At 26.7% G+C, this 26,810-nt stretch overlaps 6 protein-coding genes across 7 annotated transcripts; 3 read left to right on the forward strand and 3 right to left on the reverse strand.

Moving 5' to 3' along the window:
• Positions 1-1,937: 1,937 nt before the first annotated feature.
• LOC141533405 (uncharacterized) lies at positions 1,938-3,368 on the forward strand. Its single transcript, XM_074252278.1, is given in 3 exon segments — positions 1,938-2,053; positions 2,056-2,092; positions 2,631-3,368. Coding segments are annotated over 3 exon segments (891 nt in total).
• A 975-nt stretch (positions 3,369-4,343) lies between these two features.
• On the reverse strand, positions 4,344-6,395 carry LOC141533172 (uncharacterized). Of its 2 annotated transcripts, XM_074251892.1 has the most exons (4): positions 5,730-6,390; positions 5,456-5,671; positions 5,126-5,332; positions 4,344-4,665 (listed from the first exon to the last, which is right to left on the reverse strand). In XM_074251892.1, the coding sequence occupies exons 2-3, from the start codon at positions 5,595-5,597 to the stop codon at positions 5,145-5,147; spliced, it is 330 nt and encodes a 109-aa protein (XP_074107993.1). In that variant the 5' UTR covers positions 5,598-5,671; positions 5,730-6,390; the 3' UTR covers positions 4,344-4,665; positions 5,126-5,144. The 2 variants fall into 2 exon arrangements, with proteins under 2 accessions (XP_074107993.1, XP_074107992.1); XM_074251891.1 differs by having other exon boundaries at positions 5,456-6,395.
• A 1,523-nt stretch (positions 6,396-7,918) lies between these two features.
• LOC141533406 (odorant receptor 13a-like) lies at positions 7,919-10,542 on the forward strand. Its single transcript, XM_074252279.1, has 3 exons — positions 7,919-8,074; positions 8,678-9,395; positions 10,202-10,542. Exons 1-3 carry the CDS (start codon positions 7,919-7,921, stop codon positions 10,540-10,542), a joined length of 1,215 nt encoding a protein of 404 aa, XP_074108380.1.
• A 135-nt stretch (positions 10,543-10,677) lies between these two features.
• LOC141533407 (modular serine protease-like) lies at positions 10,678-15,817 on the reverse strand. The gene is made up of 9 exons (XM_074252280.1): positions 15,793-15,817; positions 14,594-14,714; positions 14,329-14,516; positions 13,331-13,667; positions 12,487-12,809; positions 12,174-12,425; positions 11,248-11,679; positions 10,868-11,169; positions 10,678-10,803 (listed from the first exon to the last, which is right to left on the reverse strand). The coding sequence occupies exons 1-9, from the start codon at positions 15,815-15,817 to the stop codon at positions 10,702-10,704; spliced, it is 2,082 nt and encodes a 693-aa protein (XP_074108381.1). The 3' UTR covers positions 10,678-10,701.
• On the forward strand, positions 15,600-20,274 carry LOC141533136 (uncharacterized). Its single transcript, XM_074251837.1, has 7 exons — positions 15,600-16,053; positions 16,130-16,317; positions 16,865-17,074; positions 17,162-17,538; positions 17,680-18,042; positions 18,137-18,889; positions 19,433-20,274. Exons 1-7 carry the CDS (start codon positions 15,929-15,931, stop codon positions 20,186-20,188), a joined length of 2,772 nt encoding a protein of 923 aa, XP_074107938.1. The 5' UTR covers positions 15,600-15,928; the 3' UTR covers positions 20,189-20,274.
• LOC141533138 (salivary peroxidase/catechol oxidase) lies at positions 20,226-26,780 on the reverse strand. Its single transcript, XM_074251838.1, has 8 exons — positions 25,511-26,780; positions 23,394-24,174; positions 22,591-23,018; positions 22,001-22,245; positions 21,655-21,898; positions 21,402-21,520; positions 20,617-20,776; positions 20,226-20,511 (listed from the first exon to the last, which is right to left on the reverse strand). The coding sequence occupies exons 1-8, from the start codon at positions 25,528-25,530 to the stop codon at positions 20,445-20,447; spliced, it is 2,064 nt and encodes a 687-aa protein (XP_074107939.1). The 5' UTR covers positions 25,531-26,780; the 3' UTR covers positions 20,226-20,444.
• Between the last annotated feature and the right edge of the window lie 30 nt (positions 26,781-26,810).

Here is a 26,810-nt window from a genome sequence, read left to right on the forward strand (position 1 = left end):
TTATGCTTTATTTTGTGACCGATAATTTTGTAAAACATATGCTTTCAAAGTTTTTTAGTGTAATGAACACTTTTATTTTTATATTCAACGGCATAACAATAATGTGAAAAAATAAATCTTACGTTTTGGCTGAAATTAACACTTTTTTTTTTTATTAATGATATTTTAGTTCAAAAATTTAGATGAAATTAAGTTTTAAAAGTGTCTTTAATTAATTTTATCATTTTTACGGTAGTAAAGTGTTGCTAACTTTTTAAAGTTTCAGGAAAAAAAGAATGAAATTAATTTAATTTTACTTTTTTCTTTGTATTATATTTTTCTTCAGATTGTAACGATTAATCGAGAGAAAAAATAAATTGTAGAAGTCTGTTTACGTAGTAATTTTTTATATTATTTTGTATCATAATTAAAGTGATGAAAAATATAATTATTGATATTTTGTCTAAAAAAAAAAAATCAAGCTAAAGAAAAAACTAAATTGACATTTAGTTTTTTCATTAATAATTTATTTTTAAGGTGGGTTTGATTCATTTTATTGCGAAATATATTTCGGCCTGTTAAAATTTGATACATTAATAGTGAGCGGTAATATTTAATTGTAAATTTTTTATTTACGCTTATAAAAATAACTGATATTTTGTAGTTATCATTTACAATAATAGTAAAATTTTCTAGGGTTGAAATGATTCGTTTTATAATTTTTTCAGAGGCAGAAATGCAAAAAAAAAAATTTGGTACGCCCTTATGGCACCCAGGGTACCCACTGGGGGCCATAAGGCCGTACAAAAAAATTTTTTTTCGGCAAACAATATATTTTTACTTTAAATGCATAGAAATGATGAAAAATTTTTTTTTTTTAATTTGAAATTAATTTTGATCAACATTTTTTTGGAATTTGATATTTGTGATAATTTCTTTATTTCATTTAAAAAATTTTTTCAATAACGGATTTAAGTCCAACAATTTATAAAAAAAAGTATATATCCACGAAGTCGGACAGAAACAATTTTAACGGTTGCGTTTGCATGAATACAGTCTTGCGTAAAAATTATAGATTACTTAGCTACAAGCTCATATACTTTTGCGGCAAGTATAATCTCTAATTTTTTGACAATATTGTACTGTAACTATCTTAAGTACTAAAAGATGATATGCTACTCCAAAAACGATCTAAAATATATTTTTTTAATTTTTTGACAGCGATTTTTTTTAAATGTAGGTATTAACTAATTTCAATCTAGCTTGCGTTATTGGATGCAGTTTTTAAACAAAAAAAAAAAAAGAAAAAAAAATTCTTGGTACAAGAATTTTTTTCTCGAGTCAAATTATTTTTTTTTATCAGTATCTTGATACTTTTATCAACTAAATTACAAGAAAAAAATTCAGAAGACGATATTATTTTTACAATAATATAGTTTAATGTATTACACCACGAGTTTGTATCAGACAATAAATTTACTTTATAAAACAAACACAATTACGAGTATTACTTACTTAAATACTTCAGATTTTCCATTACTACTTTTTCACGATTGCAATTCCTCTGCGCTTATAAAAATTCTACTGTATTAGTTCGTATTAAATTTTTTTTTCATACTTACTGTAAAAATCAATGTTTGATTCATAATTTTATTTTTACATCTATCTTCTTCAGTGAAGAATTTATTGAAGAATTCTTTTTTAATATTATAGTACCAACAATAAAACTGTAACTCAAAGAATAAAAAAAGAAATTAATATTTTATAGAAAAAAAAATACCTAAATATAATATCAGCGCGAAAAGGTTTAATTTATATTATTCATAAATCTTGTGCATAATTTATCGTATGTACATTTACGAAATACGGTAGCACCGTAAATAAAATATAAAGTTAGAAGATTGAATATTACGAAGATTCAATATTACATGTACATTTCAAGTATTAACACCCACATTATGGATTATAAAAAACATGAGATAATAAAATGGAATTCTGATACGAGTTATGCATTAGGACCTTATAAACTTTTAACGCAATCTATTGGGATTTGGCCACTTGATCATTTTGGAATAATTGTTTTTCTCCAAGTTTTTTTAGTTCAATAATACAGGTAAATCAATATCAAATACTTTTATACTATTTTTAATGCACTGATAAAAAATTATTCTAAAATATTTAACACAAAAATTTTTAATACTAAATTTTTTGACGCAATTACGCAAAATTTTTTACGGTGCAATTTTATATTAAGATTAAGTGTAATTTTTACACCGAGTCATTTACATTACACCAAATCCAACAAGTTTTTTTACTCTCTATGTATTTAAAATTTTTTTTCTTAAATCTTCACGGAAAAAAGAAAACTCGAAAAATTACAGGATAAAATGTAAAATCGGTCCCGTCGTAATCAAAACTAGAAAAATTACAGTTTGAAATAATATTTTTCTAAATTCAATTTTTTAATTTAATATTCAGAGTTTTCAATGTAAATATTACATTTTACAATGTAATTCTTATAAAATCTGCAATAATTACATTTTAAACTGTAATTTTTTCAGTTTTCATCACGAAGCGCCGCGTTGCATTATATACTGTAATTTTTCGAGTTTTCTTTTTTCCGTGTTTAATAAACATCTTTATTATTTTAGTGTTTAGTCACAACAATTTACATTTATGAGCTCATTACCAAAGGAAACTGCGACCTAATAACTGATATAGTGGACGCTCTCTCCCTCGTTGCGACCAGTATAATGTCAATTTCTAAAATAATTGTGCCTTTGATAAACAAAAAAAAGATGTATTTCATTATAAAATCATTAATCAAAGACTGGACCACCGTTTGTGATGAAAAGTCCAAGAAAATAATGTTGAATTACGCCTTTGCAGGCAGAATTTTTCTGTTTGTTACAATGATTAGCAGTAACAGCGTAGTAATTGGTTTGATATTGGATAACCCACCAACGACTTATAAATTTTCTCCTGATCAGATAAGCGATAATGCTACTGTGTTAAGAAATATTCCAATCGGTGCTAATTGCTGGGTATCGACAAGCATATCAATGTCCATTTATTTTGCTTATTACAGCCTTCTTGCAGTCCATTTATTTCTTGTATGCATTACAAATGCCGGCAATGACTCTTGTATGTGTGGTATTGCATTGCACGTTTGTGGGCAATTCAAACTCCTTTATACTGACATGGAAAGTCTTGATGGAAAAAAAAATTTTTTTAGTCTACGGAAACAAATTAATCGACTGTCTCGGAGACATATTTACTTGATAAACTTAGCTAATAAATTTCAAGGCACGTTCAGTCTTACAATTTTGCTACAAGTTACTACTAATTTGTTTGTCATCAGTATATCAGGTAAAATAAATAAATCTTGAGTTATATCAGGTCATAATTGTTTGTTAATCTTCCGTAGCATGCGTTAGTGAGGGAATCCCCGCATTTCAACTTGTATTTTAAATATTTATTTATTTATTTATTTATTTACTTTATAACATCTCAACAGCCCGAAGGCCAATTATAGAGAATTCTAAGTTACAAAATGTAATACAAGGATATAAAAGATAATATTAAAAAAATTATATGAATCAGTAATCTAAACGTTTTAGAATTTGTATGTCGCGTTACAGATGCCATACATACAACGTATTTTTACTTCAAATGCATAGAAATGATAAAAAATTTTTTAAATCAAATAAAAAAATTATCACAAAATTCAAATTCCAAAAAATTTTAATCAACGTTAATTTCAAATTTGAAAAAAAATTTTTTTCGTCATTTCTACGCGTTTAAGGACGTTCCCAAGGAAAACACTTTTCTTGGAGTATCGTTCAAATTTTGAATCCAGATACTTATAAGTGTCCTGTATACGTAGAAATTTTTTAAAACCCTTCTTGCGGTGCTAAATTTTGAATAATCGAAAGTTTAAAATCACATATTTAACATGTGATCCCTATCCTAACCCTCATTGTAGCGCACTTTTTTTTTTAAATAACTACAGTAATTTTCTTAGAATTTTTATAAAAACTGAAAATTGTTAATTGAACATATAATAATCATATTTCTCAAAAAATAACAAAAAGGAGCGGTATTCATTTAGTTATAAAAAATGTTGAGAGTGAGTTACTTTTCACTTTTTTTTTCATTACTCGATCAAAGAGAGATGGTGGCTTGGCAACGCTGCGTTGGGCGGGAAGTTTGAAATACCGTAAAGGCGCAGCAGATGTAAATAAATGCGAGTTGCTCACAAATAGGTTAACTGTAGGATGTTGTAAAAAAAAATGTAATTCGTAAATCTCTGGAATATTTATTATGAATTATTTTTCAACATTAATACTCCATATGTTAACATTATTAATAATTATAGATTCAAAAATATAATTAACAATATAATTTGTATAAAAACTCTTGTTTCATTTACTAACATAAAATGAAAGATTTTAGAAATATATTATTTTTTAGACAAGTATATTATTTTTTAAACCAATTATAGTGCTATAACCATTTAAACTATCGTAGCTATGCCCGTTACCGCGTTTAGACCAACCCATATCAAATGAAACAATAATATTTATTATTTCACCCAGTGCATTATTAAATAAATTTTGATCATCCTTTGAGGAAAGGGAAAGGACATCTAACTGAGGAAAAATATCTTGGACAATCTCCACTGGTCTGAAATATGTAATTAATAAAAATATTAATTAATACCAATAGATTTTTTTATAAAATATACAATTATACAACGCATATTTGTGCTTGTCAACTTATTGATCAAAATACTGTAAATAATTACAACGAAATAAAATATCTGCATTATTTTGTGTAAAGATAAATGGTATTGCATATTATACATTTTCTGATAGCATAATAATTATAAATCACCAGTTTATGTATAATATTCTAATATAATATAATATACTAATCCTATAATATTCATAAAATCAAAGTAATAACTAATTCCGCTTAATATTTAATTACAAATAATTCATTCGCAGAAAATATAAATTTACAATTTTATAATAAATTATATTACGATTTAATAAACATCTGTGTTGAGAAAATGATTTATAATTATTATGGTGATCAGCGTTAGTCCATTGAACGGTTTGAATAAATTAGAGTGGATGCTTACAATGTGTCACACAAATTTTTCACATTTTTATCACCAATTCTTTTTCCTCTGAAGCAGCTCGCTTGCAACTTTCCTTAGTTTCTAATTCAATTGCTTGACCAATTATAGCTTCGTAATTTTTATAAATATTGTCTGTTATTCGAGGTAAATTAGCACAAGCAAGAATTTTATTTAAGCCAGTATTTCCAACACCAGCATGGATAGCCCCTGAAACATTAAAATAGTAAATATCATCATAAATTTCGTATAAAAAAATTATAATAGCTATTAATTATGTTTATTCAAGTTAGTTACTTTTACATATAAATACAGAATTCCAAATTTACTTACCTAGAATTATGGACGTATTGATATCAGAAGTACCATTGCTGGACTCTCCGGTATGAATATCATTATATCTGTCACAAGTATCACATTTTATTTTAAATTTTACGTAAAGTCCTTCTCTGTTATAGCCATACATTTTTTCCATGTCCAAAAGATTTTTGCACCTGGTGCATTTGAGGTCTTTAGCTAATTTTTTTAATTCAATGATACTATTCCCATCTGGAATTTTAAATTGAGTTGTTGCATGCAATGTATGTAAAATTTTTGGGTTTTTAACCTCTGACATAGCTGTTAAAGCTTTAGCTACTCTATCACCAATTTTTTTTTTTCACAAATCTTCCATTCCTCAAGCGTGAAGTCATTATTAATAAATTGTTTTTTATTAATTTCTCTTCAAAATAAAAGTAACCTTAAAATATTTAAACTCTATTACACTCGGCTCAAATATAAATAAAAATATACAGAAAGAGAATACAATGTTGCCAGATCGGAAAAACGACGCAATGGGTATATTTTTGGACTTCTGCCCACGTTCGCGCCACTGAAAATGTACAGTGGATCGCAACTTTTTGTTGTTGCATTTATAGTATGGTTTATATGGGGAGACTGTTTTTAAAGTTGAGCACAACTGCTACTTGGGAACGTCCTTAAGTAAAAATACGTTGTTTCCCGAAAAAAAAATTTTTTTTGTACGCCCTTATGGCTTCCGGTAGGTACCCTGGGTGCCATAAGGGCGTACCAAAATTTTTTTTTGCATTTCTGTCCATTTCTGTTATAACTACGTCGATTTCCAGAAAAAAAATTTTTATACGCCCTTATGGCACCAGTAACGCAATATTATTTATCAAAAATATTCTTAAACCAGAATTTTAAATTTATTTAGCTTAAAACTTTTTTATTGAATTTAAAAGAACGACGTCTCGAGAATTGCGGTTTTTCCCCGCTAACGCGTGTACTTTTGATGTATAAATTTTATTTTGTTTTTTAAAAAAAACTTAATGTTAATTGTTTAGCTCTTCTAAAAATCACCTTCATATTTATATATTTTATACAGGTATCCTCTTGATATGGGGTCTTAAAACTGGAAACGATGAGATGATAATTGGTGCTCTCATAAGAATTCTTTTATTATTTTCTATATTATTCGTATACAGCTTTATTGGTGAATTATTGTCCACTCAATTCAGTAGCTTAAAATTAGCAATTTATAATTGTTCTTGGTATGAAATGTCACCGCTATTAGCCAAAGATTTGATATTTATAATGATGAAAGCCAATCATGCATTTCATTTAACAGCCGGAAAAATTTGTTATATGAATCTTTCAGGTTTTACGGGCTTTGTCAGAATGTCGTTTTCATACTTTTCTTTCATTAGACTGATATTTAAAGAGTAATAATCAGGTTTTTACACAAGTGTTTAAGAATTATTATAATTGGAGGGACAATAAAAATAGTAATTTAGTTATTACATTCAAAATTGTGTGTTTGAATAATAATTTTAATCCATTTTCATATTACCAATTATTAATTTGGACTCCTAGAAAATCTATTAAATTTATATAAGGCGAAAGCTGTCTTGAGAGAAATAATTCTGATATTGATTAATGAAATATTTGATATTACAATAATACATTTACGCTATTTAATCATTTTATTAATTTAAAAAAAAAAAAAAAACTAACACTTCCTACTTTAGAAATAAAATAGAAAATATTTCAAACTTATCGTTTGAGTTGCAATTAAAAAATTAAACAATTAATTTATACTTTTATAAACTAAGAGTATTTTTAATCGTTTAAAAAAAAAATTTTTTTTACCTAGAAAATTTTTTTGTTGATTTTTATAAAAAAAAATATTCCATCTTATTTTTTAAATAAAAATCAGCATAACTATTTTATCGTAAATATTCACTGCAAAAAATATAATTAAAAATATTTTGCGTTTTTCACAATCACTTTTTGGTAATTTTATCTTTTCACACACTAATATAAAAAATTTCATATCAGATAATCCTTTTTTAATTTACAAAAAAATATCCTTACTAATTTATATCGAGTTGTTTGAGTGAAAAAAAAAGAACACTTAGTTAAATTTAGTATTGTTAAATCAATACAGACATTTTTGATAGAATCCCTTATATATTCAATGAACTTCATATAATTTTTTCCTAATAAATTTAGAAAGAAATAACTAGTCATTTTATAGACTTCAATCAATTTGCGCTTGGTCAATACAATTATATATTTAAGAACAAAAGAACAAATTTATTTTTGATAATAAATACTTTAATGTAATGTTACGAGAAACACGTTCGATCTTATAATTTATGTATTCGTTGCAACAACTATTATTTATACACACATGTACGAAATACGATGGTCTTATAAATAAAATATGAGTTATAAGATCTCAGTGCTACCATGATTTAGTAGCGTACATACATCTTAAGAATTAACATCTAAAATATGGATTACAATAATCGTGAGCCGACAAAATGGAACTCTGATACGACTTATGCATTAGGTCCTTACAAACTTTTAACAAGGTCTATTGGAATATGGCCACTTGATCATTTTGGAAAAGTTATTATCCTGCAAGTTTTTCTAAATTCTTTTATACAGGTAAAATTAATTTCAAATATTATCATAAAATGTTATGCAAACGAAATATTATTTGAGCTTTTCACGGTCAATATTTTATTACTTTGTAAAGTATTATTTTTGAATTAAAAAAATTAAATACATATTTATGACTGAGAGAAAAAATAAAAAAAAAAAAAATGGGCACTATTGTGACAAGAAATTAATTTATTGAAAATTTTGAACAATTTTTTTTTTTTTTTAGCTGAAGAAATAAAAATTTTTGGTAAATTTTTAGAAGTGGGGTCACCATTTTAATTTTTATTTTTTCAAACGAAATTTTTATTTGATTTTATTTTCCAAATTTATTTGAGTTTTTTTCCAAACCTATAAAATTTTTTTTCACCAAAAAAATTACTGAAAAATTTTTATTTCTTCATGCAAGAAATAAAATTCTTAAAAAATTAATTTATTATTAAAATATTTTTCATTTTTTTAAAAATAAATTTTTTCTGTCAATGTACTTGAAGCTAACAATCACAACAGAAAATTTATATTAAATTTATTAAATTATTAAATTTATTAAATGTATATTAAATTTTACTTTATAAATTTAACTTATAATAAACATATTTCTTCCTTTAGTGTTTAGTTATAATAATCTTCATCGACGATCTCATTACAAAAGGAAACTGTGGCCTGATTACAGACACAGTAGATGCACTCAGCTTAATTGCAACTAGTATCCTATCGGTCTGTAAGATAATTTTACCTTTGGTCTACAAAAAAATAATGTACTTCATTGTAAACTCAGCAATTGAAGACTGGGCGAACGTGCGTGATAAAAAATCAAAAACAATAATGTTAAAATATGCCTTTACAGGAAGAATAGTATTTATCATCCAGATGATCGGCGCTTACATGACAATAGTGCCTCTAATTTTTGGTAATCCTCCAACGATTCATAAGTTTTCTTCTGATCAGTTAAGCGACAATGCTACTATGTTAAGAAACATTCCAATTGGTCCTAATTGCTGGATATCGACCAGCATATCAATGTCCATTTACTTCGCTTACTACGGTCTCGTTACAGTACACTTAGTTATTTTATGCACCACATATATCGGCGGTGATGTGTATATATTCGGTATTGCCATGCACGTTTGTGGGCAATTCAAACTTCTTTATACTGACATGGAAAGTCTTGATGGAAAAAAAAATTTTTTTAGTCTACGGAAACGAATTAATCAACTGTCGCAGAGACATACTTACTTGATAAAATTAGCTAATGAATTTGAAAGAACGTTTAATCTTATAATTTTGCTACAGGTTGCGGCAAATACTTTTATTATTGGTATATCAGGTAAATTAATGTTTGAGTTCTATTATACATATATATATCACGACCCAAATGCCAAAAGAGCGCATATCAATTTATACGCCCTTTTTTGGCTTTGCAGCGCCAAAAAAGAACGTATAAATTTTTTTTTTTTTTTACTAATCGCTTTATTAACACTTTCTAATTCTAAAAATAAGAAAATAAATTTCCAAAGCCAAAAGGGCGGATGTTTTAATTTATACGCCCTTTTAGCTTTAGGACATTGAAAATTTAGTGACCTAAAGCCAAAAGGGCGCATAATTTTTTTTGCCGATTGCTTTGAATCGTCGCATTTATATGTTACTAATTTTTTTGCAAAATTGAAAATATATTTTGATTATTAAATTACAAATAGGGATTTTTAAAATTTATTTTAATTAAAAAAAAAAACAAATCAACTCTAATAAATTAATAAATATAATTTTTGAATTATAAATTTTAAGAAAATTGGTTTTTTGAGAAAATTTGATTTTTTTAATTAGAATAAAATTGCAAGTGTCAAACAACTAGGCCAGTGTCAATAACTGGGTCTTTTACTTTATTACAATTTTAATACGGATTCTGTTAAAAATTTTAATTGAAAAAGAAAAAAAAATAGTTGCGATATCTAACATGGTTGGTGAGTCAGAGGCGCGAAATTCAAAAATATCAAATTATCTGGATTTATTTTTTAGAGTTAAATTTTATATTTCAGAGCAAAATTAAATGTTTTTTTTATACGCTCTTTTGACAAATTTTTATAATATCTAGGTGATCTTCAAAGCAAATTTATATTTATATATTTTGTACAGGTATTCTTTTGCTATGGGGTCTCAAAACTGGAAATAGTAATATAATAATTGCTGCTCTTATCCGAATTTATCTTTTATTTTTCCAACTTTATATCTATAGCTTCATTGGTGAATCTTTGTCCACACAAACCAGAAACTTACAATTAGCAATTTATAATTGCAAATGGTATCAAATGTCACCAATATTAGCCAAAGATTTGTTATTTATAATAATGAGAACCAATTATCCGTTCCATTTAACAGCAGGAAAAATTTGTAATATGAATATTTCAAGTTTCAAAGACCTAGTAAAAATGATGTTTTCATATTTTTCTATTATTAGACTAATGTTCGACGAGTAATAGTAATAGTTATTTACATACATAGTTTTATAAGAAGCTCTGTAAATTAATAAAATAAAAAATTTATTTTTCAATTATAATTATACTATTTACGAAATTATATATTTGACTAATAATTTTATTTAAATTTATGCTGGGATTTTTTATAGGATCAAAATATTAGACAATTACATCCGTATTAGGTAGCTGATCATTTAGTGGTGGTCCTATTATAGTAAGGTCTTTCAAAATATCATCAATCCAAGTACTGTACGCTGAAATCTGAAAAAATTAATGACTGCAAGGTTGCTAGTGTAATATAAAATTATTTTTATTATTTTTATACTTTTGTAAATACTGTATAGTAATTTGGATCGCAAATATTCGTTCCTAATCGTCGTGGACTTATCGATACTACACCATGTAAATCCCATATTTTTTCATCAGGTCTTTGCAGCACTAATCCACCTCCACTGTCCCCATTACAAACTGCAGTTCCATTACTCCAGCCAGCGCAAAATGTTGTGTAAGTTAAGTATTTTCGAAAATCTCTCTTCTGACTCTCTTGGCACTCAGTTTCAGGAATTATTTTTACCGTCGTGATGCGGAGTTTGTCACTAAACGTGTCGTTTTCAGTTATTCCCATACCTAAAAAAAATAATTATTTATGATTAAAATTCATTCATTTAAAGAAGACTTAATTTTTAAATCAAGATGGCGAAATACCAGCAACTAAGCCCATTTCTTCAGATCTTAAAGATACATCTGAAGTAACTCGCCAGTCTAAGCAAACTGGCTTAACATTGTTAGTTATTGTAACTGGTTTATCTAAAATTAAAATAGCTAGGTCTGAGCCGTAATTTCCTTCATGATCTCGATACATTTGTTGAATTTTTATTTCTGACACTCCAATAATCTGAGTTTCCATGTTTTGTTCATCTAACGTGAAATTACTTGAAAATCCAGCAAAAATAACTCGGATCGTCTCCGGGTCTGTTTTCCAAACGCAATGACCGGCTGTTATAACAGCGCTTTCATGGATCAAAGAGCTACCGCAAAAAAACTTCCAATGTCCATTTTCATGAGAAAATAGCGTTGCATGCCAAGGCAAACTCTCGTCCGGAGATATTTCCCAACCCTTAACAATCAAAGGAATTGCTAAAAAAAAATAAATTTATTATTTCTAACAACCTTGCAGACACTGTCTGACTCCCGTGACTTGTGAATTATAAATAAGTAAAATTTTGCTTCATTAAATAATGATTTTTGTTAAATTGCACTGTACTTTCTTAATTATCGATGTTTTTAAAGATATAAGCTCATCCCGATGTTACACTCATCAAGAGCTTTCATTTGAGTACCCACATGCATTTTTGATATATTTTTCATATATATATATATATATATATATATATATATATATATATATATATATATATATATATATATATATATAAAATATATGAAAAATTGATGTGGGTACTCAAATTAAAGGTCTTGATGAGTGTAATGTCGGGGTGAGCTTATATCTTTAAAAATGTCAATAGTTTACAAGATACAAGGTCATTTCACAAAATTTCTCTCATTCTCTTAATAATGTAGATAAACTACAAAGATGAAAAAAAAATGTATTTAATAAATTCATTGCATACCTATCTCATTCCTTGTTCCACAAATAGGTTTACATTGTAAAGGAGCCTGGCTCCAAGTTCCATCATGAAGACACGTTGTAATAAATGATCCTGATTTTCGTTCATAAAATTCTGGACATTCCAAGGTAACGTGTGTACCTATTGGCATAGATTCATTGCAAGAAATCCAACCTTGTTTAGGTCCCCATAACACTTCACAACGTTTGTTCGTTGCGGGTTCGTCTAATGTCGGGCACGTAATTTCTTGTTGCTCTGAAAAATAACATTCAATATTTTTGTATTTATATATTAATAATATTAATACATATTTTACCAGAGTAGCAAGTTGGAACATATGGAACCCAGTTATTATTTTGACAATAAGCGTGTGAAGATCCTTCTAAAGTTTCTTCAACATCACACGAGAAATCGAGCCGCGTAAGCTCAGGAACTATTTGACCAGGACGACTCTGTGGATACTCAGAAACTGTGTAATGAGTTCCTGGTTTTGCAGAAGGGAGACGACATGCTCCATTAGGAAGACTTGATTCGCAAATAGTTTCATCACTCCAGTCATGACAATTTGGTTCTAGGTTGCATTTGAGAGAATCAGGGATGCATGCTCCATAATCACATTGAAAAAATCCATTTGGACATCTAAAAATATTGTTAAAAAAATTTTACAGCATCGATTTAAAATTATTATTAATTTTGTATTACAAAACAATCAAAAAAATTAACTTGAATTAATAAAATTATTTTGAAGAACTTTATCATCTTCATTTAAGGAGAAATTAAAGTTTTTTGTCCTGAAACATAAAAGTGGCCATAAATCCTAAAATAATGACTTTAGGGGCAAATTAGGCCATTTAACTATAAAAATTCTTGAATTTAGAAATTTATCTTGATTTAAAGATTTTTCTTCTTTATTAAATATAATGAAGATCTTTAAAATTGATTTCATAGATTTAATCATTTTTCTTTTGATTCAAGTTAATTTTTTTTTTTTTTCAGTACAAAAATTATTTTGGAGCAAGAAGAAATTTTCTTTGCTCAAGAAAATTTCAAACTTCCTTAATATTTTCTTGAGCCAAGAAAATTTACACTCCAGTCAAGAATTTTTTTTTTTCAGTGTATTTTCTGAGATAATTCTTGCCACACAGAAAATTGTTTCTTACTGCTGATTTTTACAATTTTCCGACGTTTCATCTGAAGCATCTCGACACTGTTGAGCTCCATCACAAACTTTAAATATTGGAATACATTGTCCTCCACTTTTACAAGAAAATTCATTTGGTTGACACTTATAATTGAGACAAGTATCTCCTACGCATTGGATCGCCGCACAAGTTGAAATTTTTTCATCGCTTCCATCCGGACAATCTTCGGTACCATCACAGACTGTTTCTGGATGAATACAACCACCATACTCACACTGATATGTGTGAGCTGGACAGAAGTAATCTTTGCATAACGCTGCACTCTCATCACTTTCGTCCTTACAATCTAAGTAACCTGGTATACAGACAATAAATTATTTAATAATTTTTATATTTTTTTTAACAAGTAAATCATAGCAAAAAAATTAGGTAAAAAAATGGAGATTTAGAAATTTAAAAAATTTTTAAATTCAATTTTTTAAAAATCATTTTTTGGAACTAATTTTTTTGTTAAATAAAATTTAAAAATTCTAACTTTAATTTCATAAATTATGATATTGAAATCAGCAGACATCTGGCAATTTTTTTGACAAATAAATTATACTAAAAAAATTAATCTAAGAGCTATAAAAAATTATAAATTCAATTTTTTTTTAAATAATTTTCTAGACCTAGTTGATTTTATGAAAATTAAGTTAGCCGACATTTTTAATTTTTTGGTTTTTTTTCATTCATTAAATTAGAGCTAAAAAATATTTTTAAAAAATTGCACTCATAGTTTTTCACAAGTGCAAATTTAAAAATTTGTTTTTTAATAATTTTTTCAAAAAAAAGTTCCAAAAACTTTTAGATGTCGGCTAACTTAATCTACGTTTGATTTTTCAAAAAAACTAAAAAAAATTGTCAAGTGTCTATTAATTTCAGTGTCATAAATTTTTTCACAATAATTGAGTTATAAAAATCTAAAAAATTGCCAGACGATTAATTTCAGTTTCATGATAAATTCAAAATTTTACCATTGCATGTTTGGGAAAATGGAATACACTCGAGTGATTGGACACACTGATATTCATGACTCGTGCAGTCATTAGGTGCTTCACAGTGAGTTTCATCACTTCCATCAACGCAATCTTGAAATCCATCACATCGAAAAGATTTTGAGATACAAGCTCCATAGTTACATCGGTATGAAGATACAGGACAGCTAATTGACAGTAATGCAAAAGTTTTGCGATTATTATGAATAATAATAATTATTTATTATGCAGTTTGTTAACTTACACAATATGATAGCATAGCTTCTTCAATTCGTCAGAAGAGTCTGGACAATCTACTATGCCATCGCAAATTTGAGTGACATTTATTTTGAATCCGTCTACACACGCAAAAACCGGAGTTTCACCTGCTTGTGAGTTGTAAAAATTTTTAGAGATTAGAAGAAAAAAAATGGTAATTCTAAACATTCTTAATTTAAAATTCTGTTTTAGTGCAAATCAAGAAGAGTATTATATATACTTTTTAACAATTAAGACGGTTCCAGGAACGTTGCAAAGCACTAAGAAGAATATATTGTTTGAAGAGTCATTAAAATTAATAAATGGATCTCTGTCAATAAACTTCTATAATTACGAATAATTTTTAATTATACGGTTCTGAAATAAAGAATTTAATTTTTACGCTTCAAGGGAAATATAGTTTTAGAAAATGAATAGGTTGCATTGAATTATTCATGAAGATTGAAAGACTATGAATGTAAATTAAAAATATACGATAGGTTTTATTGCTTTTTTTTTTAATGGTAATTAACATTTATTATTAAATTAAGATAAATTATAATTATTTCATATTTTACTGCATATTTTTACGAAAAAAATGATTCTTCGCAAGCCTGCAAAAATTTCTTCATAACATAAATTCTGAAATATATAATTATGGTTTTTTTTTTTTTTTTTTATTTTAAATTAAGGTTTTTTATAATAAAATCTTTGTAAAGTTTTTTAAGTTGTAAAAAAATTGTTTTTATTTTTAATGACATTAAATTTAGCTGTATTAATTTTTAATTTTATCTAACAAATTAATTCTAAAAAAATTATTTTAAAAAAATTGCATTTTTTAAAATTTTGCTTGCGCGCGCAAATTTGAATTCTAGTAATTTTTTAATGTTGTTAACTTCAGTGTAATTAGTTTGAAAATGTAAATCAATAAACGGGCACTAGGTGGCGCCACCTCGTGAGACTGGTGCTGCCAGTTGCCAAGCGCCTCAACGGCTAGAAGGATTTGAGAGCGTTGTGTTAATGTTAAGCCGTGCTAATAATCTCCATGCATAAATAAACAAAATTTAATTGTTAGTGCCAAACGATTGAAAGTTATAGTCATTTAAAATAATTTACGAGAGTTGTATTTATAAAATAAATGAAAACGCATATTATTTATACCATAATAATAAGTTAAGTTACTCTAAAAAATATTTAATAATAAACATGTAAATAGTGTTTGAATGTACATAGCCGTTATAACAGACTCTCAATTTAAATTTTTATTGAAGATAGTTATCAATTGACTGTGCATTAAGTGTATTACAGTAAATAATTGTCAAAGTGAATTTATTTAATTAAAATGGAAGATTTCAATGATGCTGTCGACGGTAAACTTGCATCTCGGATGCGACAGGCTAATCCAGAACAATTTTATACTCTTGTTAAAATGCACTTGTCATTTGAATTGGATATTAATACAGAAGAGTAAGTTATTATTTTAATTACGTAAATTTTTTACGGAGTAAAAAATACTTATGTAAAACTTGAATGTTTTTTATAGCAATGATCCAGTAACAGAAAAAGCTAAATTAAAAAAATGGGGACTGTTGAATTTTTCAAAAAAACCCAAATCAATGGTGATGAATTTGCATAACCAAAAGCATGGTGTTAGTCCGGAAGGTTCAGCGTTAACGACGGAAGGAATTAATCAAGTCAAACTACTAATTGCATATTTATCCAAAGAACAATGTGAGTAAATTGTCTTATGAATAAATTAAATGAGTGAGGTTGGAATGGTAAGCTTTTTAGAATTTTTTGGTTATAAAATAAATTATTGAAAATTTTTAATTAAAAAATATTTGTATTAAATCATAAAAACAAAAATAATTGTTAATTGTTTAAAAGTTAAGAATTTATTAAACTTGTACTTGAAAAATTTTTAGAGCTCAATTTTTTTTGCCATAATTTATTTTTAAAAAACAATTCTTAAATCTAACAAATATCTGCTAAATTAATTTTCATGACAATTTTTTTTATTTTTCTTAAAAGATAAACTGGGTTTAGAAAATTATTTTAAAAAAATTGCCATTGTAATTTTTTTAAGCTTCCAAAGATAACATTTTTTTAAATAAATTTTTCTTGCTGTAATTTATTTGTTAAAAAAAATATTATAAAAATGATCAGTTGTCTCTCAATTTCCATATCATTATTACAACGTATAATTTATTATGATAATTTTTAGCTAAAAAATATTCAGATATTATTAACTATTTATGAAATAATTAAAAAATTCTAGGTATTAGTCAAGAAGGAATATTTCGAAGAACAGGAAAATTAAAACGTCAACAAGACTTGAAGTTACTTTTATATCAAGGACAATCGCTGAATCTCGAAGACGGTACCTATAATGTTCACGATTGTGCTTCCGTATTAAAGAGTTTCTTAGCAGAATTATCTGAGCCATTATTAACAGAATTATATTACCCCATCCATTGTCAAATAGCTGGTAAATAATTTCAATAATATACAACAATATTATAAGAATTTATTTTATTAAATTCCTTATTTAAATCACATTATTAATAAATTACAGAACTGTGTAATTCAGACTCAATGGCTATGGACTCAAGGCTTTTGACTTCAATTCAATTGCTGTTATTATTATTGCCATCAAATAACCGAATTTTATTGAAACATCTGCTGAATCTTCTTAATAAAACCGCTACTTATGAAAGTAATAATAAAATGAATTGTGATACATTAGCGACGCTCTTTACTCCGCACTTGATGTGTCCTAGAAAATTAACACCTGAAGCACTACATATTAACTCACAGCATTTATCCTGTTTAGTAGCATTTATGATAAAAAAGGGTGAAGAATTATTTGAGATACCGGTGAAATTGGCAACTGATATACGGGCATACTGGGTCGATCAAGAAAGAAAATTATTGAGCCCTAACAATAAAGATGTAAGTTATTATTATTATTATTATTATTATTATTATTATTATTATTATTATTATTATTATTATTATTATTATTTTTTTTTTTTTTATAATGAAAAATTGTCTTGAAATTCATTACATGACACATCTTTTTTTTTTTTCTAGTTGAATGAATCAATGTCAGATACAACAAGCACTGCGCATACAGTATTCAGTTTTGTAGATCATAAGTTAACTGCTAAAGCTAATTCAACAGAAGATACACAAGCAGCATTAGCACAATTGTACGCTCACATACAGGCAATGCCAGAATCAGCTAAAAAACGTCGCCTGGTGAAACAATTCAATAAAGAAAATGGTCAGGGTACACCTCGTCATATAAAACATCAACTACGCACTAAAAGTCTTGGTGATTCCATAAAAAAACATATTTTCCAAAAGAAAATATTGGGCAATAAAAAATTAATTGACATTAATATTGGATGTAATATTAGCAGATGCAGTAGTGAAGAAAATTTACATTTCGACGTAAGTATTATTATTTTAATTTATTACATTTATTACAAATAATCAGCACGAGCATGATTAATTAATTAATTTGCTTGTTTCCCTGGCTTAACAGAAATATAATAAAAAATCAATGCTATCATCGCAAAAATCATTGAGTAAATCAGAAGATGAACTTAGTACTGATAGTTTTATATCACTGGACAATGATAATCTCAATCATTCAAAGTGTAAAAGTGATAGAGCTGACTGTTTGAGTACGCCTAGTATTGGCCGTAAAAATAAAAAGAAATTGGTTGTACTAGATCTAGATACCGAAAATGATAGTATATGTAAAGAATCGCCTGTCGCTTATCAAGAAGGTTTATTGGATATAATGAAGTCTTCCGAAAATGTTTGTATAACATCTGATAAATCTACTGGAGAAGTTAATGAACTGAAGTCAAAGGAACAACCTTTGCTAGATATTACAAATAATATCCGCCGTCACAACAGTGAGCCATCGGATGTCTATTCTTCGAAAGAATTGGTTGATAAAAGTCCTACTACGTCAATATCCAGTAAATCTGATTCAGTTTTACCAACTAAAAGCTCACCAAACAACGAAATTTCAACAATGCCAGGTTTTTCGGAAATTTCGAAACCCGTCAGTAGTTATAGTAAAAAAAGTAGTACTAAGGGCAACAGTTCATCGCCAAAATTAAAAACTAAACTTTGGCTGGCACATAGCGCTGCTTACACGTCAACTCCGTCAGATTTATTACGTCGTAATTTACCTAGTGATTATGGATTAACTCCTATTACTAGTAATGATAAGAGCATGAGTCCTATTACTCAAAGCGCTACTAAAATGACTAAAGCTATGCAGGTATGCATGATTCAATTTTTTAAATTATTAATAAAACTTCAAAATCGACTAACTCTAGTTACTCTTTCTTCTGCTTTTCATTTATTTTTCAATTACAAAAATGTTATTTTACTTTAAAAAAATTTTTTTTCAAATCTTATGCTTATGACTTTTGTTAAATTACACTGTACTTTCTTAAATATTAATATTTTTGAAGATATAAGCTCATCTCGATGATACACTCATCAAGAGCTTTCATTTGAGTACCCACATGCATTTTTATATATTTTTCATATATACATATATATAATATATATAAATATATAAAATATATGAAAAATTGATGTGGGTACTCAAATGAAAGGTCTCAATGATTGCAATGTCGGAATGAGCTTATATCTTTAAAAATGTCAATATTTCACAAGATAAAAGGTCATTTTTTAATCCTGGAAACAATTTTTTTTATTCTCTTAATAATATAGATAATTGTAACTACAGCAAACTTTTTTTAAGAACTTATTGCTTGGTCAATTAATTTTCTAATTTAAATTAATTTATTTATAGGAGACAATGATGACTCCAAGATCAAGAAAGCCAGTGATGATATTGTCCGCGACCAATCTCTGCAATCTATCAAGCGTGAACAAAGCTGATGGCCAATCAGAACCCGCTAATCAATTAAAAGTCGTCAATATTGATATCGACGGTGACGGTAGCGACGATTCAATAAATGAAGAGTCGCCTGTATCAAAAATAGATAGTGTTGACGTTAGAAAAATATCTTCTGAGGTAAATCCAGAACATCGGCCCCCAAATATTCCAGAACTTAATGCTACTGATCTAAATGATAATTGTATTAATACGCAACCAAGTTGCATGTCAATAACGAGTACTTTCAGAGAATACTTACTATCTCGCAGTGTATTAACAGCAAGTCCGGTCGATTTAAGTTTTACATCACGGACTGATGATTATGAACAATCAGAATCAGATTTTAATGGAATAGATGAAAATGGTTTGTCTGACAGTTTATTGCATTGTCTAGATGGTAATATTCCAAGTTCTGATACATCTGGCGTAGTTTCTGGTAGCACTAATGACAGTTTTAGTAATTCAACGGAAAAAATTCAAGATGGTAATCTTTCACCACGTAAACGTAGCACGAGCTTACAACGAAATGATTCCAAACGTTCAGTTAAAAGTTGTCAACATTTAAACGATTCTCAAGAATGCGATGATGATGTGATTATAAATCCCGCTAATGAAATGACTATAAATTCAATTGATTTGAAAGATACTTTTCAAGAAACTTCGTTTTGAAGTTATATAATTATTATATTTTCTATACTTAAGTCTGTAAGTAAAGGCAATCAATTATTGACAAATAAATATTTTTTATTACCTTACATTTTTTGATTATTTTTATTTTTATACATCAGTATTTTTGTAATTTTCACAAAAAGTCGTTTTCATTTAAGTAAAATACTAAATAAGGTAAAAGACCCAATTATTGACACTTGCAATTTTATTTTAATTAAAAAAATCAACTCTAATAAAGTAATAAAAATATTTATAATTATTCTGTCCACGCTGTTAAGTCTATGCTTTGTTTTTGATATGATATACAATCTGTCACCGGATTTCTAAAAAAAAAAAAAAAAAAAAAAAAAAAAAAAATTGCATTTATTGAAACTTATTTTTTTTTTTTTTTTTCTTCATTGTATTTAATATAATATTGAAATACTTACAAGAATGAATCCTCAAGAAGAAATACTTTCGGTTGTACACGTTTCAATGTGTCTCCATTATCACATAATAATTTAGCTAATGTAGTTTTACGGATTTCATGTAATTGTTTAATTGTAAAAGCACCTGGTGTTTTGGTATTTTCATACCAATATCTGTCACCTATAAAATTTTATTTATTATGGATATGAGCTCATCCCGATGTTATACTCATCAAGAGCTTTCATTTGAGTACCCACATGCATTTTTGATATATTTTTCATATATACATATATATATATATATATATATATATATATATATATATATATATATATATATATATATAATATATAAAATATATGAAAAATTGATGTGGGTACTCAAATGAAAGGTCTCAATGAGTGTAGCTCCAGGATGAGCTTATATCGTTAAAAATATCATTAGTTGACAAGATACAATGTCATTTCTTAATTATTGACATTTTTAAAGATATAAACTCATTCTGATGTTACACTCATCAAGAGCTTTCATTTGAGTACCCACATGCATTTTTGATATATTTTTCATATATACATATATATAATATATATAAATATATAAAATATATGAAAAATTCATGTGGATACTCAAATGAAAGGTCTTGACGAGTGTAACATCGGGATGAACTTATATCTTTAAAAATGTCAATAGTTCTCCAGATACAAGGTCATTTCTTAATTATATATCTATAGATAAAGTATTTTCGAATACAGACAAAATTTTCCTTATTCTCTTAATTACATAGATAATTTTTTTATAATCTTACCCAAGCGCACGTTTTTGAAGGCAGTGCCCAGTAAACAAAGAAATGTTGGTCCCATTACTGAATCTTTGATAGGTTTCTCCAATAAAGCGCCTGTTATTAAGTCAATATCATCTACATTCCTGTAAAATACAGAAAAATAAATAATAATAAAATAAGATTAAAAAAAAATTTTTATTAACAATAAAATTATATAGCGTTCTATAAAACCGTGACAACTGCTTAAAGGTTAATGAAAAATCTCATTAGTAATTACCGATAAACACGTTGAAGCCGTTTAATGCTATCCTTGCTCATTATATTTAAAAGATCAGTAAATGTTTTAACTTGAGGAAGATTACAAAATGATCGCCATCTAATGTATCGTGGTAATCCATGATCCCGTCCTTCTTGTATAACATGAGCAACGTAGTCTACGGCGACTTGATTAGTTTTTTCATCATATAAAAATCTTTTCAACAGTATTCCATTTAATCCGAATTGTTTCCTTGAATTTTCAGCTTAAAAATAAATAAAAATTTTTAATATTATTATTAGTAAGAGTAGAAAAAATTCAAAATTAAGAATTTTTAATTACTAAATTTTAAATAATAATTTTTTACCAGTTACACTAGTAATTAATCGATCAACAGCTCCTGATTCGTACAACTCTTGAGGAGCATAAAAATTCGAATGTATAAATTTTTCATTAGATTTAGAATTTATGCGACTCTCCATAGAATCGATTTTTGTTGTAAGAGCAAAAAAGAAAAAAATTCCTGCTGAAGCAACAGCATTCGGTAGGGTTGGGTCAATTCTTGGGTCATAAAAGGTGAAAGCACCAGGCTCTGCTAAGCGAAGTCTATATCTGAAATAGTTATGCCATTATAAAAATTTAAATATTAAAAAATTTATAGTAAAAAAATAAATAATGTTCATCAAAAAATTTTTTTTCAAAATTTTGTGAACTTATTTATTTTTAGATAAATCTATTAATTTAATTCTATGACCTTAAAAATTTGAATTTTAGCCAAAAATCAATTGAAAATAAATAAAAAAAATGGATAATATAAATTAATGGATAATACATGTAAAAATTAAAAAAAAATTTTTTTATAATTTTTTTTATTCCGTCGAGTTATGCTAAAAAATATTAAACCAATATTGTCTAACTTTCTCCTACCTATCTATGTATACATAAGCTTATATGTACCTATCAAGGCTACTTTCACCAAAGATAACTGGCAAAAATTCATTGTAGGTAATATGCTGCATCTCAGCAATAATGATTCGCCGTGACTCTTGAAATAATTTTTCATCATTCCAGTGTGGATTCAGCACATTTAATTGCTTAGCAATTCTATTATGCTCACGTAAAAATAAAACATGCATTAAAGTTATTCCAGGACTCTCATTGATCCTTGAATCCCCACTGAAGAAACAGGGAAGCGCTTTATTACTATTTCGACAATTATCTAAATTTTCCAATGGCACTGGTAAATTCTTTCTTTGGGTGCTGAAAAGACCACTTCTGTTGGCACGTAAACTAGCTGTGATTTGTTCAGAGTTTCCGTAGATTGTTGATAAGTCTAAAAATGATGTTGCTTGATTCATTTGTTGTCTTGATCCTAATTTACAACCCTAAAATAAATTTTTATTAATTTTTTTTTTTCATCAACAATTAAGAAATTACCTTGTATCTTGAGAGTTATTGACATTTTTAAAGATATAAGCTCATCCCGATATTACACTAATCGAGACCTTTCATTTGAGTACCCACATCAATTTTTCATATATTTATATATATTATATATATGTATATATGAAAAATATATCAAAAATGCATGTGGGTACTCAAATGAAAGCTCTTGATGAGTGTATCATCGGGATGAGCTTATATCTTTAAAAACATGAATATCTTAAAAAAAATGATCTTGTATTTTTTTCACGATTGACATTTTTAAAGAAAATTTTAATGTCATATTTTTCTTATTTTTAAACTAAATAATATCATACCTGATAAGTGTTGCCAGGATGTGGAGCAGACCTTGTATATTCCATACAACCTGAGTAATTTTCCATTGGTATAGGAAAACACTCAGGATGAAAATTATCATAATCTACATTACAGCATTTAAATTTCTTACCATTTGGTAAGACCATTTTAGGGGTGTGAGCCAAATCATTGGCAATAAATTGACCAAATAGAGTCGTTATCGCCATTAAATATGGATGTTTAATATCAATACCATGAGAGAAGACATTAATTGATATTTCTCGTGCACTTGGTACAGATAATCGTGGCAATGACACACCATCTTGATAGTCTGCCGGTAATATTCGCGAATAACTTTCTAAAGCTGCTCCCCAAGATGGATGTAATAAATTATTACACCTACCAGAGTAAGTTCTATATTTAATATTTGAGTTTTTACATTCCATAACAATATTTCTAAAAGCATTAGTATCACTGCAGACACCCGAGCCTAAGGTCACCGTTGGTAGCAGCACAATTGCATCTTCTGGAGTCATTTTAAATGCTTCAACCATCATGATCGCCATTGTTTCGCTTCTCAGCGCTTGTTTAGAAAGATTTTTTGCCGCGTCTGATATCTCGTGGGATAAACTCAAAAACCAGGATGGAGACTCTTTACTCAATTGTATTCCAGTATTAAGTATGGCTAGTTCTTTTTGATCATATTTGTTCATAGCGTCATCGACGTGCCTACTTAAATGCCGAATCATTTTTGATGGAACAATAACGCCTTTCCCATCGCTTACTAAGAGGATGAACCACCTAAAGTTATTTTAAAAAAATTTTAGTCAAGTTTTTTAATAATACTCAAGTTAGCGGTCAGCTGTTAATTTTAAAAATTTTTTTAACAAATTAATTACAATAAAAAAATCCTTCTAAAAATTTTCACTCATAATTTTTATTAATTTTCACATGTGAAACTTTTTAATTAAATTTTTTTAAAATATTTAATTGCTATAAAATTCCAAAAAAAATTTTTATGTCTGACAACTTCAGTGGCATAGTTTTTTTTATTGAGTTTTTAATTTTTTTATGTCAAAATAATATTTAAAATAATTTTAACTTTTTTATTTTAATTTTGACGTCTATTTAATATTAAGTGTAATTAATATTGTCTATTAATGACGAATCATCCACTATAACTTTGTTCTATCAATTTTTCTTCACATCAATGATACTAAAATTTATGAATATAAAGTTACACGGGAAGAAAAAAATTACACTGCATATCATCTCGTATTATACTTAGTATTATCTGTGGTAAAAAAAAATTTCAGATAGTATCAAATATAATCCAGATTATACTAAATTATTTTTGTATTATACTCAGTGTAATCTTCGATTTGACCAAGTAATTTTTCTGGTTATACTGTGTAAGATTACACTGGATATAATCCGAAAAAATATCCCATATAATTTGAATTATACTCAGTAGAATCTTGGATTATACAATTTTTTTAAAAATTGTGCTATTTAACTTTTTTATTTTTTAATTTATAAATTTTTTTTTTTAATTTTTAAAATTTGTGAAAATTTTGATAATCAACAAATTTTACAAATTTTATTATAATATTTATATTGATTATATTAAAATATCATTTTTTTTTATATTTTAGAAGTCTTGTCATCTTTACAGGAATATCAACTAATAATTACAAAAGAAGAAATATTAGTTGTTTTGACTTTACTCAAATATCAGCAAATACACTGAAAAAAAAATTTACTTTCATAAAGTAAATAATTTCAAAGAATTTCATCTTCTTGATTTGAGTTGACAAATTTTTAAACTAAGAAATTTTTCTTGGTTTAAGTAAATTTTGCTTAATTCAAAAAATTTTCGTCTTGATTCAAATTATTTATTTTTTCAAGGTATATAAACTCAAAGTTTTATTTTTTTTGAGTAATTTTTAATTATTTAATTTCAAATAAACTAAAATATGATTACGTAATTACTATCAAATAATTAATTGAAAATGTTTTAATTTTTAATAAATAACTTTATAAAAATTTATTTAATATTTTCTGATCTGCTAAACAAAATTGCCAGTTGTATAATTAACGAAATATTGTTACAAGAAAAATAATTTTATAAACTTACCATAAGATGTAAATAAACATTATGATGAAATCACCAGTCAAGAAAACAAACTGATAAATAATTAAAAATGATATATTTCTTCAATACTTAAAAACCATTCTTTCCACTGATTGTAACATATTTAAAAGAAGAAAATGATTTACATTTAAGTTTTTTTTTTTTTTTTTTATTTATATTCTTGGTACGCAAATAATCTCTATAGCGTGCTATATGAGTTGTAAGAACGCGCACGACTGGAAGTCTATGAAAGTACAAGTTACTATGTAAGTACAAGTATGAACGAAAGTACAAGTTACCTTTGGGTTTCGAATGTTTGTCTAAGAGTGGGGTTACAATGGGATCACTATTAAATTTAAATAATCGTAACTGGTACATCATGATCGATATCTTCATCATCATTATCATTATGACAGCGGATGAAGAAACTACTAATAAGCATTTATAAAAAAAAAATATGTTTTCAAATTTATAAAAAATAATTAATTGATCTATTACATAAATAAATTAAATATGAAAAAGCTGTTCTATTTTGTATACAAAAAAATTTTTATATTTTAATCTGTAATCCCCAAAAAAAAAAATTATGACACTGAAGTTAGCAGACGTCGAAAAATTTTTGATTTTTTTTTATTAATTAAATTACAATTACAAAGATGTTTCTAAAAAATTGAACTTATAGTTTTTTAAATTTTTCTACACGTGAAAATTTTTTTTAAATTAATTAACAAAAATTTCTAAAAATTTTGAAATGTCGGCTAATTTCAATTTCATAAAAAATGAGCCAAAATAATTACTAAAAACTTGTAAATAATTACCAAATTATTTACTGATAAAATTATTTAATTTGGCTAATTTTTTATTCTTCAAAATGAAAATAATTTTAATTAATATAAACATATTTTTTTACTACAATGACACACATACATTCTTCAATCATTTTAGGATAGTTTACTATCAATACCAACATAGGTTTTGAACTTGAAAATAACTATCAATTTTATACTCTTATTTATATTTTTTTATTCGTTAAAAAAAATTTTTTTCTTAATTTTTAAATAATATTGCAAGATCAAAGTACAGTTATGCTGTAAAAACTTTCAATGCCGTATATGGTTAAAAAAAAAAAATAAACGCCTATTTTGTATAGAGTACTGAGCAGTTTGTTTGTAAGTATCAATTATTAACAAAATGAAAGTGAAGATGATCGATCATCGTGCGACTACTCTCGGCCATCTGTGAATGACATTATGTTGTAAGATGTAGGTGGTAAGGCTAAATACCATTAACAATCGACTCACAA

Source organism: Cotesia typhae, unplaced genomic scaffold (genome assembly GCF_013202065.1).
Source record: "Cotesia typhae breed Kobodo isofemale line unplaced genomic scaffold, CoteBio_Ctyphae contig_83, whole genome shotgun sequence".
NCBI lineage: Eukaryota > Metazoa > Arthropoda > Insecta > Hymenoptera > Braconidae > Cotesia > Cotesia typhae.

Excerpts from the sequence above, each read along its gene's own strand:
- LOC141533136 (XM_074251837.1), top strand. The coding sequence starts at position 15,929 with ATGGAAGATTTCAATGATGCTGTCGACGGTAAACTTGCATCTCGGATG. Across the intron at positions 17,075-17,161 it reads CATCCATTGTCAAATAGCTG|AACTGTGTAATTCAGACTCA; the intron begins GTAAATAATTTC and ends AATAAATTACAG. Across the intron at positions 18,890-19,432 it reads AAATGACTAAAGCTATGCAG|GAGACAATGATGACTCCAAG; the intron begins GTATGCATGATT and ends ATTTATTTATAG.
- LOC141533406 (XM_074252279.1), top strand. The coding sequence starts at position 7,919 with ATGGATTACAATAATCGTGAGCCGACAAAATGGAACTCTGATACGACT. Across the intron at positions 8,075-8,677 it reads TTCTAAATTCTTTTATACAG|TGTTTAGTTATAATAATCTT; the intron begins GTAAAATTAATT and ends TTCTTCCTTTAG. Across the intron at positions 9,396-10,201 it reads TTTTATTATTGGTATATCAG|GTATTCTTTTGCTATGGGGT; the intron begins GTAAATTAATGT and ends TATTTTGTACAG.
- LOC141533172 (XM_074251891.1), bottom strand. The coding sequence starts at position 5,738 with ATGTCAGAGGTTAAAAACCCAAAAATTTTACATACATTGCATGCAACA. Across the intron at positions 5,333-5,455 it reads CAATACGTCCATAATTCTAG|GGGCTATCCATGCTGGTGTT; the intron begins GTAAGTAAATTT and ends TTAATGTTTCAG.
- LOC141533407 (XM_074252280.1), bottom strand. The coding sequence starts at position 15,817 with ATGTACATTCAAACACTATTTACAT. Across the intron at positions 14,715-15,792 it reads CATTCAAACACTATTTACAT|GTGAAACTCCGGTTTTTGCG; the intron begins GTTTATTATTAA and ends ACTCACAAGCAG. Across the intron at positions 12,810-13,330 it reads GAAAATTGTAAAAATCAGCA|ATGTCCAAATGGATTTTTTC; the intron begins GTAAGAAACAAT and ends CAATATTTTTAG.
- LOC141533138 (XM_074251838.1), bottom strand. The coding sequence starts at position 25,530 with ATGTTTATTTACATCTTATG. Across the intron at positions 24,175-25,510 it reads ATGTTTATTTACATCTTATG|GTGGTTCATCCTCTTAGTAA; the intron begins GTAAGTTTATAA and ends AAATAACTTTAG. Across the intron at positions 21,521-21,654 it reads CGGCTTCAACGTGTTTATCG|GAATGTAGATGATATTGACT; the intron begins GTAATTACTAAT and ends TGTATTTTACAG.